The sequence below is a fragment of the Leucoraja erinacea genome, chromosome 1, assembly GCF_028641065.1.
Source record: "Leucoraja erinacea ecotype New England chromosome 1, Leri_hhj_1, whole genome shotgun sequence".
NCBI classification, from domain to species: domain Eukaryota; kingdom Metazoa; phylum Chordata; class Chondrichthyes; order Rajiformes; family Rajidae; genus Leucoraja; species Leucoraja erinaceus.
Window position 1 is genome coordinate 159,921,935 of NC_073377.1, and position 16,624 is coordinate 159,938,558.

Here is a 16,624-nt window from a genome sequence, read left to right on the forward strand (position 1 = left end):
ATAGTATGATAATGAACTAATAATCTGCTTGTATCAATGTTCAGGACAAGGTAAATATTACCTGAGATGCCAGGGATAATTCATTCACAATACTGCATTTCTGCTCTGATGTGTCTGCAAAGTCTGAAACTTGAACATTGGTGCTGCTAAGTAAACAAGAGCCGAGCATTAAACATAAAGAGGGAATAGTGGAAGATAAGCAATTGAGGTATATATGGTGCAGCACAGTGGCGCAGCGAGTAGAGTTGCTGCCTAAAGCCCCTGTCCCACTTAGGAAACCTGAACGGAAACTTCTGGAGACTTTGCGCCCCACCCAAGGTTTCCGTGCGGTTCCCAGAGGTGGTTGCCGGAGGTTGCAGATAGTGGAAGCAGGTAGGGAGATTGGCAAAAACCTCCGGGAACCGCACGGAAACCTTGGGTGGGGCGCAAAGTCTCCAGAGGTTTCCGTTCAGGTTTCCTAAGTGGGACAGGGCATTACAGCGCTAAAGACCAAGGTTCTATCCCGACTAAAGCATGCTGTCTGTATGGAGTTTGTACATTCTCACTGTGACCGCGTGATTTTCCTCCAGGTGCTCCAGTTTCCTCCCACATTCCAAACACGTGCAGGTTTGAAGGTTAATTGGCTTCTGTAAATTGTCCTTGGTGTGTAGGATATAAATCGGCATGGACTCTGGGCCGAAGGGCCTTATCCCACATCATATCCCCAAAACTAAACTAGTTTCACTAAAACCAAAGTTAAAATAACCATAATAAAAATCCGAAGGAAATATTAACGGGAGCATCATTAAAATAATGGGTAATGAGATCAGATGCGTCTAATACAGGTGAAACAAGCAGATTTCTTCTGCATTGAGATCCATAACATTCTATAATAAGCTCGGAGCTTCTCCAATTACTGTGGATGAAGGGCTGCAGCTGCTGAACTAATGAGCGGTCCACTCCAGCTGAACAACAGCTGAAGTGTAGCACAGAGACACAGCTGGTAGAACTGTTGTTTCAAAGCCCCAGAGGCCCAGGATCGATTCTGACCTTGGGTGCTATCGGTGTAGATTTTGCATGTACTCCCTGTGACTGTGTGGGTTTCCTCCAGCTGTTCTTTAGTTGTGGTCGGGTGATTCAGTTGCCTGACAAAAGCTGGGAAGAAACGGTCCCTGAATCTGGAGGTGTGCGTTTTTACACTGATGGGGGAGGAGAGAAGAGGGAATGGTTAGGGTGCCACTCGTCGATTATGCTGCTGGCCTTGCCGAGGCAGCATGAGGTATAAATGGAGTCAATGGAAGAGAGCCTGGTTTGTGTGATGGTCTGGGCTGCGTCCACAATTCACTGCAATTTCTTACGGCCACACGAGTGGGGAACAGATTCGTGAAATTTGAGCAATGTATATAGACTGTATTGAACAATTTATATAGCCTCTGAAAATGTCGGATGAATTTTTTGCACGGTTCATGTATTGTATATATATTTATTACCTGAATAAAGTCTATATTGAAATTTTTTACAGATTTCTTATGGATGGAGCTGTCCACAAACCAATCTGTTAAAATATTTTCTATGACGCCTTCCACAACTATTTTGTTTACTTGTCACACGGACAACATCCAGACTTGGTTTAAGGAATTGTTTATCATTCCATTAAACTACTAATCACATTTCCAATTATTTTGGTTATATTCCAAGAATCCAAAAGTATTGTTTACTGTTAATTCTAACATAGAAACATAGAAAATAGATGCAGCAGTAGGCCATTCGGCCCTTCGAGCCTGCACCGCCATTCAATATGATCATGGCTGATCATCCAACTCAGTATCCTGTACCTGCCTTCTCTCCATACCCCCTGATCCCTTTAGCCACAAGGGCCACATCTAACTCACTCTTAAATATAGCCAATGAATTGGCCTCAACTACCTTCAGTGGCAGAGAATTCCAGATTCACCACTCTCTGTGTGAAAAATGTTTTTCTCATCTCGGTCCTAAAAGATTTCCCCCTTGTCCTTAAACTGCGACCCCTTGTTCTGGACTTCCCCAACATCGGGAACAATCTTCCTGCATCTAGCCTGTCCAACCCCTTAACTGTTGTTAACAGTTCTAATTGTAATTCAAATTCATGCCTCGAGTTTGAAATCGAGCCTCAATTGGTTTTTCCAACCATAGCTGCACCATAATTATGTTTCCAATCAAACTATTAGATGGAGCACTTTAACATCAGAGACTTTCTAAGATGCGGGCCTTTTTAAGAACACAGACCTCATTTCAACCCCAGCCTGGATGAATGACAAAAGCTGCAGAGAAGTACAAGCCAAAACAATTCCACTTTCTGATCTGAAGAGAAGCAACAAAATGCCCATAAAAAATTTACGCAATAGTCAATTATTTTTTTAGCAATTTTATATTCATGGAGTCTCAGTGCCAAAAAGCATTGGTCAGCTAGAGAAAGAGGATAGATGCAGTGATGGCCTCTCATTAATGTCTATGGAGTTCCCATCGGGCAAACAGTATAGAAGTGTAAATTCTGCCCTTGCTAAATGATTACACATTTTTTCCATTCCTGAATGGAGTGAGTATACGTGAATTATAATTAACAATTAACTTTTTCCCCATTTAAATGATTCAAGACTTGCACAGCAAAACTGTCAACATCCATTTGTATGATAACTTCCATCTGCAAAACATTTTCAATGGAATTTCTTTTTGGCTGTGTGTTTCAGGAACCATTGCTTTGCTTCAGGAACCATTGCTTGCATGCTTCATACATCTGCGACACATAACAAGCTGTACTGAACTATAAACCCATTATCCTTCTGTTGTTTGTTGTCCAAGAAACGTTAACTATTTACTTTCCAACTGAAGATAATATTGGACTTTCAACATAATAAAGCATAAACCACTTGTGTAAAAATGGATTATCCTTCATCAGTTTTATTGTCTACTGATGAAATCAAGACAAAAGCACATAGTATATATTCTTAAGAAAGAGTGAAGCCTAGTACACTGGGAATCAAGACTAGTTACCTTCCGATTCAGATTCTGTGTGTCATTAAGAAAAGGCATGTATGAATACAGGACAAGTTCACAGATGCTTCCAGCTCCCAATATGTTAACCGTGGAATACCAAAATCATACATTTCAGTAATATTCAAATCTCTGATCTAACCCTAGCGAGGTTAATTCCCGGGATGGCGGGGCTGTCCTATGCTGAGAGAATGGAGCAGCTGGGCTTGTACACTCTGGAGTTTAGAAGGAAGAGAGGGGATCTAATTGAAACATATATAAGATCGTTAAGGGCTTGGACACACTAGAGGCAGGAAAGATGTTCCTGATGTTGGGGGAGTCCAGAACCAGGGGTCACAGTTTAAGAATAAGGAGTAAGCCATTTAGAACGGAGACGAGGAAACACTTTTTCTCACAGAGAGTGGTGAGTCTGTGGAAATCTCTGCCTCAGTGGAGGCAGGTTCTCTGGATACTTTCAAGAGAGAGCTAGATAGGACTTAAAGATAGTGGAGTCAGGGGATATGGGGAGAAGGCAGGAACGGGATACTGATTGGGGACTGATTGGGGATGATCACATTGAATCATTTGGCTTAAAGAGCCAAATGGCCAACTCCTGCACCTATTGCCTATTGAGGATTAAAAAAAAACATTATCGCTAGCACTTGTGGCAATGAAATGACTGAAGATGAATAAAACTCATCTGCATTGAGAAGTGATGTCAGTTACAGTATTGTCATCACTGTATGAAATGATGGAAAATAAATTCCACTATATTGCATTTGTCACCTATTGAATTTCTAAAGGTTGATGATAGAGAATGTACTTAGTTTCTTATAATGAGGAAATCTGCATTTGCAAACAAGAGCCATGTCACGTTTTGTTTGTGTTTAGATTATCTGGGAGCAGCTTTGCAAAATAACCCAGATTCCTAGGACTTTTGTGGGGGAAAAAAATTACCTAGTAGTGTTGAACTGGGAGTTATCAGTAGTGATCAGTGCAATAAAAATGAAGCAAATACTAGTCAAAAACCAATGGCTATGAGAGTTTCTGGACTAATTTTATTCTAAAATGTTTTTTTTAAGTCTGTGCTTACATAGCCTCATCCTAAACATCCAACAAAACCGACAACGCTCGTAAGTAAGCCTCAAGATCAAAGGGAACTGAATGCAAGCTGAAAATGTAACTGGACACCAGTTCTTCAAAATAATGTTGCACAGATGTACAATACAAAACCACAGTTTTTCCAAGGATAAAATAAAACTCAAAAACACAGTTTTACAGAAATGGCAGATCAATAAATCAATGAACGTTGATAGAAGTGGATACGGTGTTGCGCGCACAGAAGACTTGAGAGTCATTTTGTGCCCTCATGTTGATTTTCCCTGCTCCTACTAAAGGGCCTGTCCCACTGTACGAGATAATTCAAGAGCTCTCCCGAGTTAAAAAAAAAAAAAATCTAACTCGTGGTAAGCACGTAGAACGTATGTAGCAGGTACGTCGGAGCTCGGGACGTCTCTTAGCGGCTCGTAACACTAACGGCAGGTACTCGGGAAACGCGGTAAGCTCGTGAAGATTTTTCAACAGGTTGAAAAATGTCCACGAGAGCCCCGAGTACCTACGAGCGGCTATTACCGTAATGCTCCGAGTTCGAATCAGGGGAAACTCGGGAGAACTCTTGAATTAGCTCGTACAGTGGGGCAGGGCTTTAACAGAACCTTCTGAAACTTCACAATTTTTGTATTTAAATAATTTGATGTATTATCTGTCATTTTGAACACAACCTTGTTTTGGACAGGACAGTGATGCAGCTTAGTAGGTCCAGTGATCCTGACCTCCTGTGTTGGCCGTGCAGAGTTTGCAAGTTGACCCTGTGATCATGTGTGTTTTTCCCAAATGCTCTAGTTTCTTCCCACATTTCAATGGTGTGATAGTTGGTAAATTAATTGGTCTCCATAAACTGTCTTTAGTGTGTACATGACTAAAGTAGTATTTGGGGGAAGTTGCTAAGAACATGGGAAGAACAGGTTATAGGGGAAATTAGTGGGGGAATGGGATGGGATGGGATGGCCCACACTTGATGGGCCAAAAATGGCCTCCTATGAAATATAGAAATATGGAGGAAATATTTCATTCTAGTCTGTGGGACTTATTTCCTGAAAGTTCTTTGAAACCGTATTATAGAGTTTGAATATTGTAATTAGATTAAATATAAGTGTTTTATGAAACATTTAAAATCGTACAGAATAGAAACTGGTCCTCCAGCCCAACTTGTCCTTGTGACCAAGATCATTTCCTGAGCAAGTTCCATTTGTCAGCATTTGGCCCATTTCTCATAAACCTCTCCTAACTATAAACCTTTCTGAATGTCCTTTAAAATTTGTAATGGTACAGACTTCTAGTTTCCTCCGGTTCGGCCCTCCGAGGGAAAACATGTCCCTCTGGTCGCCTTTAAATCTTTCTCTAGTCACCTTAAATCTATGCCCTCTAGTTTTAGATCCCCCTCCCTTGGGGAAAAGGACTGCGGTCATCCACATGATTAATGCTCCCTCATGATTATATAAACTTCTATAAAGTCACTCTTTCGCTCCAGGGAAAACAGTCCCAACCTATCCAGTCTCTCCTTATAAAAAACTATCCAATACTGACAACCTCCTTATGAATCTGTTCTATTCTCTCTCTAGCTTAATCACACCATTTGTATGGTATAAAACTCTTTTTTTTTTTAAATAGCAAATCAAACCCAACGTGCTTTATGGGAACTGGTGTGCTGAAACCTTCTGAAATTCATCACTATAATAATTCCAAAGGCTATACCCAATCTAGACATACTCACTACTCACTACTCCAATCTCACTGTGGCTCTTGTCAGATCAGATTCAGATTCAAACTTTATTGTCATTGTGCAGTGTACAATACAGAGACAACGAAATGCAGTTAGCATCTCCCCAGAAGAGCGAACATAGAATATTGAGCGGTAAAATATGTATATACTAGACCAAGTGCAGACCCGTTGGGTCTGCTCCCCCAATGGTGTGATCCCCCAACCCAATATTCCACCATGCACCCGTCTCCTCCAACGGAACTGAAGCCGTTCCCAAATGTAAGATTCCAGCACTCCCCTGCCTCCCTCAGCAGTGACTTGAAAAAAAATTCCAATTGCACCTCCCCTGCCTGCTGCAGCAGTGAAAAGTTCAGAGTGTTCCTGTCTTGCAACTTTGTTTCGAAGTGTACACAAAAAAGCTGGAGAAACTCAGCGGGTGCAGCAGCATCTATGGAGCGAAGGAAATAGGCAACGTTTCGGGCCGAAACCCTTCTTCAGACTGATCGGGGGCAGGGGTGGGTGGGGACAAGAAAGGGAAAAGGAGGAGTAGCCAGAAGGCTGGGGGATGGGAGGAGACAGCAGGGGGGCTGAGGAAGGGGAGGAGACAGCAAGGACTAACAAAATTGGGAGAATTCGATGTTCATGCCCCCGGGGTGCAGACTCCCCAAACGGAATATGAGGTGCTGTTCCTCCAATTTCCGGGGCTGCTCGCTGTGGCCATGGAGGAGACCCAGGACAGAGAGGTCGGAGGCGGAGTGGGAGGGGGAGTTGAAGTGCTGAGCCACTTGTTTCGAAATGTGTTGGAAGCTGATAGGAAGGAGCAGCCGTCAACGAATCAAAAGGCAGAAAGGCAGCCGGACGGCAGCCGGTCGGATGGCACGAGAGTTTTATATATTAATAGAATAGAACAGAAGATGGTGTTATATAGGTGTTATCCCTAATTGAGAGCATATCAATGTAACAGTTTTCAGATGTATTCAAGAGAGAGTTAGATATTTCATTGTCCTATCTGAGACACATGACAATAAACTCTCTTGACTTGACTCTTGACTTGGTAAAGCTCGAGTTAGATATGGCTCTTAGGGTTAATGGAATCAAGGGATATGGGGAGAAAGCAGGAACACAATACTGATTCTGGATGATCTGCCATGATCATATTGATTGGTGGTGCTGGCTCGAAGGGCCGAATGCCCTACTCCTGCACCTATTTTCTATGATTTTATAATCTGACATTAATATAGGAACATTAATACTTGGGATATCCTCTGTATTTTGCAGTCCATTAATTTAATTAACGATGTTAAGTTTCCAATTGTTACGAGCGGTAAAATATGTCACCACAATTGAAATAAACAGTTCCAAAAAAAAAAAAAGTTGGACAGCAAAACAATAACCTATTTCAGGGGCAGAAAGCAAACAACTGGAGGAACTCAGATGGTCAGACAGCATCAGTGGAGAGAGAAGGACAGACAATATTTGGATGGAAACTCTTCTCAGACTGATGAACAGTTTGTTGTCCATTTCAAAATGTTCCAATTTTCACATCTGAAAATACGATAGTAGAACATGGAAATCTGCTGTCAACCAGCTTCACTCATATAACTAGATTAGTTCAGCATTGAAGCATGTCCGGTTTTTAATTAGACCAGCAGCCCTACATGGCCTTCACCACTGCTTCAGCTATTCACACTGCGTCTCATTAAGAACTTTTTGTACTCTTTGATGCCTTTCTTTTTAATGCCACTTTGGTCGTTTAACTATTTCCTGCTCGTCATTTAACACAGCGGAGGTCATTCCATTTACTTTTCAATATGTGTAACTGTGGTGTATTTCTGCATCTCTCCCCCTGCTTATTTTGTAATGACGTGATACCCGTCTGTGATCCAGAGCCAAAATGTATTTTCTGATCTTTCCCGGATGCTGCCTGAGCTCAAAAGTGGTTGCAGTGATTGCGTTCTTCCACCATAAAGGCAGCGATTTCAGATTGACTCCTTTGGATCGCCTCCATCTAACCCATTCATTAATTGGTACTGAAACTCTTCGTTGCAGTAAAAGAAATGTACTGCAATGCTGTCAAATTAAGGGCTCCAGCCAGTTGGCACAGATGTGCGTGCACATTTTGTTTCTCCAAATTTTCCGTGGGACAAAGATTTCAGTGTACATGGGCACCACTCAACAAACAAATCAGGTTTCGTGGAGAATTGCCATCAATTAAATTGCAAGCTGAATGATGTAAACATTAAACGGGCACATAATAAAAATGAACAGATGTACATTTTCAATCCAGTTAAAATACTACATTACGTGAAATGCCGGGACCTATTAATATTTCCACAAATCAGTTCAAGTGGCATGTGCAATAACTTTGCAAACAACGAGTGCCCTCTAACACCGGAGAAACCAACTTGTACAGCAGGTGACTACTTTGGCAAGCATCTTTAAGTCATCTGCCAGTGCGATCCCAAGTTTCCAGTTAAAAGTCACATGAATTCTCCATTTCCCCTTGACCAATATGCCTGTGGCCTCCTACACTGTTGGAACAAGACACTGCAAAAAGATTGTGGAACAGAACTTAATTTTCTCCCTGGGCCACGTTATAGCCCTCCAGCGCCAATCTTCAATTTGAACTTTCATGTTACCCATTTTTCTCTGGGGGGTTTTTCGAACTGACCAGTTCAACACTTGGTCATCAATCTGTAACCCTGGTTTAGTTTTGCTCTGTCCATTAGCACAGCCTAACCCGATAGGCATATCCTACCACTCTCCAGCATTTAAATCCCTTTGCTCACATTCTCTTTCTCTAATTGCATCATTTCACAAGTTTTATATCCTCTCTCTAACTGCTCTCGTTAACCTATCTGCCGGCTAGCTTCTTCCTCAGCTTATCCTCACTGGAACCCTCGTCTCACCCTAATTCCTTTATCTTATTCAGCCCTTTACCACCTTCTCCGCAATTTAAAATTATTACTTTGCTTCATTTCCCAGTTCTCATGAAGGTTTTCAGCCTGAAACTTTATCTCTGATTCTCCTTTTACAGGGTGCTGCCAGATCTGCTAGTGTTTCCAGCAATTTCTGCTTTCATTATCTTGGTGGATCCTTTCACTGCTATTCCTATGTGGTGACTATTGAGATGGACATGGCCAATGTCCTCTGGTCTTCTGGAACTTTGAGGTGTGTAGGTAATTACTTGCAAGATCCACACTATTGAAAATAAGTATTCCCCAACTGGTTTCGGTATAATTCATGATGTAAAAGATAATGCTCTCGACTTTATCAATGCAGAATCAATTGTCACAAAAGAATGTTGGGCTAACAATTCATTTCAGTGTCGTAGTTATGCCGAACCATCTCCTTTATGCACAAGTTTAAGAAGGAACCACAGATGCAGTTCCTTCCAAAGAAGGGTCTTGACCCGAAACGTCACCTATTTCCTTCGCTCCATAGATGCTGCCTCACCCGCTGAGTTTCTCCAGCATTTTTTGTCTACCTTCTCTTGTGCCCAAGATGCTTTATAGGGCAGGTGGACATAACTGAAACCAATTTGAAGACCAGTTGGGTGTATTTACCATTTTTTTTGCTTTATACTCTTTCTCCAAGTCACTACAAAACGTTCAATTGCTATCCAGTCAACGAGGAACACTCCAAGAATCTGCATTGCTAACACATCTTTGAGTTCAGAAACACAGTAGCTTCCGCCTTTCCAGAAGAGCAAGACATTAGTTACACAAATCTAATTTGTTTTAAACCAGGGGTGGGGAACCTTTTCATGTTGGAATGCTGCATTAAGTTAGCTGTAATCTAATAAGGCCGCATCCAAGAAACTTCAATTAGATATACAGGTGCGCAACCTTTTATCCGGAGTTCCGGAAACCGAAAAGCTCCGAAAACCGGACATTTTTTCCAGGATGTCGTCTGCACACCAAAGCTCGCGTTTGGCGCCAAACTTGACCCGAAATGACCCACGGTCAACCCAGGTCTGTACTACTGTAGCGGCTGCCTCCTCCCCGGAGACCGGGGAGACACTTAAACATCTGTAAATCATTGCTTAAATGTTCTTAGTCCGGGTGGCGCTGGTTGTAGCTCCGACCCCGGCAACTCTACCCCTGGCTGCAAGCGCTCCAAATCCAGCGTGGCCCGCGGTCGGACGCCCGCAGCCCCCATTTCCGCGATGTTGGGAGTCGGCGGCAACAGCGCTCCGGAGCTTACTGCACGGCGACCCAGTAAGGCATTGCCCGCTCCCCGCCTCTCCAACCAGGTAGGGGACTAAGAATTAAAGTTTCCCCCTTCACCCCCCCCCCCCCCCCCCCCCCCCCCCCAACCACATACCCCCCCTCCAAACTAACTGACTACATTTATACAATGATTTACAATGATTCCCCGGTCTCCGGGGAGGAGGCAGCCGCTCCAGACTTTTCAAGCCGCCCGCGCAACCTACCTAATCTACGCTAAAAATATTCCATTCGGAAATCCGAAAAATTCCGAAATCCGAGAAGTGTCTGGTCCCAAGGCTTTCGGATAAAAGGTTGTGCACCTGTACCTCAAAATATACATTATTTTGTTAAAATAGCCCTCATGACTTACTAATGTTTTAATTGTGGCCTTCAGTCGGGGAGGATTATTTTGTTGAATCTTCTTTTACTCTTTGCCATTTAAAATATGTTCATATTAAGATTAAATAAAAATAATAAAAGATGAACAAAAACATATTAAGAAAAATAAAAGGTAGACAAAAATGCTGGAGAAACTCAGCGGGTGAGGCAGCATCTATGGAGCGAAGGAAATAGGCGACGTTTCGGGTCGAGACCCTTCTTCAGACCCGATAGATAGATGTTGCCTCACCCGCTGAGTTTCTCCATCATTTTTGTCTACCTTCGATTTTCCAGCATCTGCAGTTCCCACTTAAATAAAAATAAAAGGATTTGTTCTACAAAATTTGAATTCATTCAAAAGGCTGCTCTTAATGGCCTAGAAGGCCGCAGGTTCCCCACCCCTGTTTTAGACTCTTGACATCACTTTTTGTAAAAGTTCAGTAAACCTTTTTCACGGGGCGACTTGACGCAAGATGTAGCCAGAGTGAAGTGGTCGTGGTCTAGCACGATATCACACGATATAACGGGGGGTAGACAAAGAGTTCCCACGGTACTCGGCATTTCCGTTATTTGTGCGAGTGACTTGTCCGTCTCCCGAGCTTTCCCGTTAAATCTTGAATGACATTGTAAACTGTCAAGTGTAATTAAATCATCACGTGGCACAAATGATGTCACTTTTTTTGCAGACGCTATAAATATCCTCCCTTGGTCGAATTGTTATATACACACACAAAGCAGAGTTTTACTGTGTATGTGGGAGACACAGATGGAGTGAGCACAGTTACTCGGTCTTTACTGTGTGTGGGAGAGGGGGAGAAAGAGACATACACTCACAGAGGCAGAGTCTCTCAGCCTGTGTGAGAGGGAGGGAGGGAGAGAGAGAGAGGCACACACAAGGTGGATGTGAAATCTCACCTGCCTGTTTCAGTGACAGACACCCGCCGCCAGTAAATGAAGACACCCCCATCGGTCTCCCCTTCCTCTCCCTCGACTCCCCCACCTTTCCCTCCCAACTCCAGTCCCGTCCCGACCCCCTGGGAAACTGAAGGGAGCAACAATTAACTGCTGCCTGCCCGCTGAGTTAAAGAGTTCCCACGGTAGTAAGACGATGTTAGTTGTGCCCAAGTTTAAATTTCCAACGTGTGTTTCAGAGTAAATCAAAAACTGTCTGAATCAGCAAGTTAGACACAAAATGCTGGAGAAACTCAGCGGGCCAAGCAGCATCTCTGGAGAAAAGGAATAGATTCCATTTTTGGTCGGGACCCTTCTTCGGGATGATTGTAGGGGGGAACTGGAAGCAAGAAAAGACCGGGACAAATCAGGGCCAACAACAGATGACCTCAGCAGGGTATTTTGAAGAGGGGTCACGACCCGAAATGTCGCCTAACCCTTTCCTCCAGAGATGCTGCCTGACCCACTGAATCACTCCAGCACTTTATGTCTATATTTGGTTACCTGATAGGCCAATTGTTGGCTAGGGATAGTGTGATCCCAAGAGTGAACCAGCGTTGCAAACCTTGGACTGGTTAACCGACATTTACTGCATGGGGGAGGGGGGGGGGGGGGGGGGGGGGGGGGGGAGGAGGGGGTGGGGGGGGGGGGAGAGAGAGAGTGTGTAAGTTACCTAAAATTAAATAATTCAATGTTCATAGTGAACACAGACACAAAATGTTGGTGTAACTCAGCAGGTAAGTCAGATCTGGGAAGAAAAACATAAAAAGCTGGAGTAAGTCAGCGTGTCAGGCAGCATCTATGGAGAAAAAGTATAGGTGGCGATTCGAATCGGAACCCTTCTTCAGACATCCTAATCGGAATTGAGTCTGAAGATGTGTCTCGTCCCGAAACATCACCTATTTTTCTCCAGAGATGCTGCTTGACTCGCTGAGTTACTCCAGCTTTTTATGTCTGTCTTCGTTTTAAACCAGCATGTGCAGTTCACTCCTTTACACGGGTCTCTGGAGAACATTGATTGGTAGCGTTCCGGACCCTGCTTCAGAAAGGCATCGATCGCTGGTCGGCGAGGACTCCGAGCTGTATCTCTCAAAGAAGTACATGTGAAAAATTTCTCACGGGCCATAAAAATGCGGGACCTTTCAGTAAAGTCCCTTTTAAAGATTATAGTTATTTTCTTGAATCTCATTAACATAACTCATGAATAAGTTGATGTCCATATGCAGATGCAAATCTTTATTTTTTAATTCAATCCCACAAAAGACAATTTTTACTCACCTTCTGTCCCCTCTGTCCAGCTTCCGGGTTCACCGCTCGCAGGAGTTCCCACGGTACACGCAAGAGTCAGTACGGATATCGCACTGGCCACTACGTGCATATAATGTTGCAATGTTCAACCACAAGTGTACAAGTCACTCTTGGAGAAATTCAAGCTTGTTTGAATTTTCTCCTGAGTCACCAAGTTACATGAGTACCTGCCGTTAGCGCCACGGTGGTCCACGGTGGTCCACGAATGCCGTACGGTTATCGCAAGAGGTTCCCACGATGTTCAACTTTGGTTAACTCTTGCGTCAAGTTGCCCCGTGAAAAAGGGGTTTAAGGCATGAAATCAATGCTCTTGCTCTATGCAACTGATGAAATCTTATTATTCTTTAATAACAAGTGCCTTTGCATTTTAAGAAATAGAAATGAATAATTTCCAAGTAATAAAATGGTACGCAGAATACACATCAGCCTACTTAAAATCGCATTATTTGGTCTAAAGCATATCTGCCTAATTCAAAACTAAATCTGAATCAGCCCTTATCAGACTATATACTTTGCTTCTCCAGTGCTAAATTTGAAATGTTTCTAACTGAGAGGATCTTTTTTGTTTCACACTTTAAAATAAATAAGTTGCATTTCATATAAATATTTCTACGGACAAACAGTTCTAATTTGGCATCTACCACACCATAGCCAACTAAAATTAAAAAACATAGTCCAATTCAACCCAGTATCCCCCGACTCAATTTGCTCCCTCTCTGCATCATCATTATATTTAATTATTTTCTGTGTTATTTTTGGCCAATACTGTCCAAGGAGATGGTGGAAATCAGAAAAATAAACTGTAGCATTGTTCCATATATTCATCTAATTCACCCCAAGAAATCAGTTGCTTACCTAGAAGTGCGGGATGACTGGTCTGGTTTATTTCTATTGGAACGTCCTGTAAATCACAAAAAAAAGGCATTTAGGATTTAGCCAACTTATGCCGCTCTTATCAAACACCTTATTGAATACGAGTAGCTGTGTGTAAGTCTGCATACATGTGTGAAAACTCAGGAAACAACTTTATTAACCTCTTTCAACAAAGGATGCATTGTAAACCCTGTAATTATCACATGAGCCTACTGGTGCTTTACAGCCTCCCGAACAAACAAAACATCCTGCATCTAATGTCTGATTGATTTATTTGTGTAAAATTAGACAACGTTTCAGATTGAAGACCTTTCATCAGAGGTGATTGTGCCAAGAGTGGCTGCATGCAACATTACTGCATCACTTGGATTTTTTGAAAGCAGTTCAAAGACAGATTTTGATGCGTAGAAAGAAATTTTAAAAAAGAGATGGAATGTAATACTTTATTATTATAAAGGCACAGTGAAATCCCCCTACACCGGGTCACCGGGTACACCCCCCCCTTCCTTCCCCCCCCCCCCCCCCCCCCCCCCCCCCCCCCCCCCCCCCCCCCCCCCCCCTGAACCTCTTCCCCCCCCTCCTGAACCCCCCCCCTCCACGATAGTCCCGATGATTTGCAATTACCAGATTTAGACCACCACTCGGATTAAAAATCTACCCCAGTAATCTCACAATTCCACATTCAAACAAAGTTAACCAAAAACATTTTGGATCTTCAATGTTTGGATGTGACCTTCTTTCCTGTAGTATTGGAATCACATTGCTCAGGAGTTGACACATATCTCCAAATCCTGAAGCTACTCAAATCCACCTGCTTAAACATAATCTTTTGATGTACCATTGTTACACATTTCAAAAGCATTTGCTCCGGATCAGATTCATGAAATGTAAAAGTCAGCCCTGCTGAGTTTTGCCAGCATTTTCTGTTTTATTTCGAATTTTCCAGCAACTGCAGTTAATTTTTATTTTCCAAGAATAGAACGGAACAAATTTCTCCAGGCAATGCGTTGATGTATAGATTCTCCAATGAGTCAAACAGCATGCATTCTTCTTCTGGTGTCAAAATATTGGGAATTACACCATCAGGAATTGTGGAGGCTTGGAAAATTACAGAGATGTGTCATTATGTCCCCACAAAGAAAGTTTATAACATAAATCTATTGTTGTAAAACAACACATCAACTTGTCTGATATATCAGAGCACAATCGGTGCTTAGGATATTCACAATCATTATCTGAATGATCTTGCTACATAAAAAGTTGGTGCAAATAATGTTTGTAATAACCTCTGACACCGACTTATCGTTGTAAAACAGTGTTTCAAATCAGATCTATGATCCCCACAAACGCAAGTTAGTGCATTTCTGCTTCTATGTCTTGGTGTGGCAGCAACATCATGCACATTCCAATCTCTCCTGGCATCTTACCTCCCTTCGCTGTTATTACTCCAGTAACTACAGCTTCAGGAGAATCATTGATAGAAAACACAATCCCTACCCTGGAGAAAAGCAGCAAACCCCACAGGCTTTGGGACAACATAATTGGCAGTAATTCAAAAAAACAACTGAAGTTACAAACTTGAACGCCAGACTTCAACAATGTGCCTGTATTGCTTCGTATTTGATGAAAGGCAGCAAACGCCCTACCTCTAGTGAACAGAAGATGAAAGCACAAATGATACACGAGGAAAATGAGGTCCACACCTTATGTTAACTCTGTTTAGGGCCGGTCCCACGAGCATGCGACCTGCATGCGGCGAGCGCGACCAAACCGGAAGCGTGGGCCGCGCGGAGGTCGAGTGAGTGACGTGAAGTTCGAGCGAAGTCCGCGGGAAGTTTGCACGTGACGTACGGCGTCAAGACGCTGCGTATGCCCGTTGGGGCACTGCGTACGGCGTCGAGGCGGCTGCGGGCCGGCAGGCCGTTGCCGCGTGGAATTTTTGAACGCGGTCAGTTTTACGGAGCCCCACGCGATGTCGGGACCAGCTCCGCACAACTCCATACAGCTCCGTGATCGAAGTGGGACCAGCCCCGCGAGGCCATACGGATCAAGCGACCACGTTAGGTCGCGCTTGCCGCATGGAGTCACATGCTGGTGGGACAGGCCCTTTTGCCATCAAAAATCGCAAGCAAACGCATGGCCCTCAGAATCAAATAATTGCTGTACTAAATAATATAATAAATTAAAAAGAAGTGCTGTTGATATCAAATACAAAATTCACAAGGCACCCATGGCAAAATATTAATGTTCCACATCCAATGATAGTTTATTTCTTCGTTCCAACCAGGTCATTCAGGATACCAAGAGGTGAAGGTTATGGCAAACATAAATGCAAAAAGGGCTTAGTGTTTTACATAGGATGTGTTTTTAAATGGATTCTTTCAATACATGAAGCTTTCCAGAGGGACAAACCACAACTAACATCACACACAGACAATCCAAACAACAAGCTCCTAATCTCTGCCTGGTCATCAAACCACTCTGTGTATATTCAGACAGGAAATGGGAAGATTAAGCTAGTCTCCAGTCACTTCAAAGAGCATTTTTTAAATAGGTTGGAGAGCGAGTTGGAGCATGTATAGCAACCCAGCAACATGTTTTCAGCCAGAGGAGACCCAAGATGAACTGATAGACAATAGACAATAGATGCAGTAGTAGGCATTCGGCCCTTCGAGTCAGCACCGCCATACAATGGGATTATTCACAATCAGTACCCCGTTCCGGCCTTGTCCCCATATCCCCCGACTCCACTATCTTTAAGAGCCCTATCAAGCTCTTTCTTGAAAGTATCCAGAGAACCAGCCTCCACCACTCTCTGAGGCAGAGAATACCACAGACTCACCTTTCTGTGAAGAAGTATTTCATCATCTCCATTCTAAATGTCTTACCTCTTATTCTTAACATAGGGAATATGTTTCCAGCCTCTAGTGTGTTTCAATAAGACCCCCTCTCATCCCAGAGTGTACAAGCCCAGCCGCTCCATTCTCTCAGCCCATGACAATCCCGCCATCCCTGGAATTAACCTTATAAACCTACGCTGCACTCCCTCAATAGCAAGAATGTGCTTCCTCAAATTAGGTGACCAAAACTGCAC

General features: G+C 43.1%; 1 protein-coding gene across 2 annotated transcripts in view; it reads right to left on the reverse strand.

Moving 5' to 3' along the window:
* Positions 1–16,624, reverse strand: part of sh3d19 (SH3 domain containing 19) — a 140,636-nt gene that overhangs the window by 88,110 nt on the left and 35,902 nt on the right. For both annotated transcript variants that reach the window (XM_055646725.1, XM_055646716.1), the window contains exon 2: positions 13,513–13,558. In XM_055646725.1, coding sequence (XP_055502700.1) covers positions 13,513–13,558 — 46 coding nt within the window. The remainder of the gene's footprint in view (positions 1–13,512; positions 13,559–16,624) is intronic.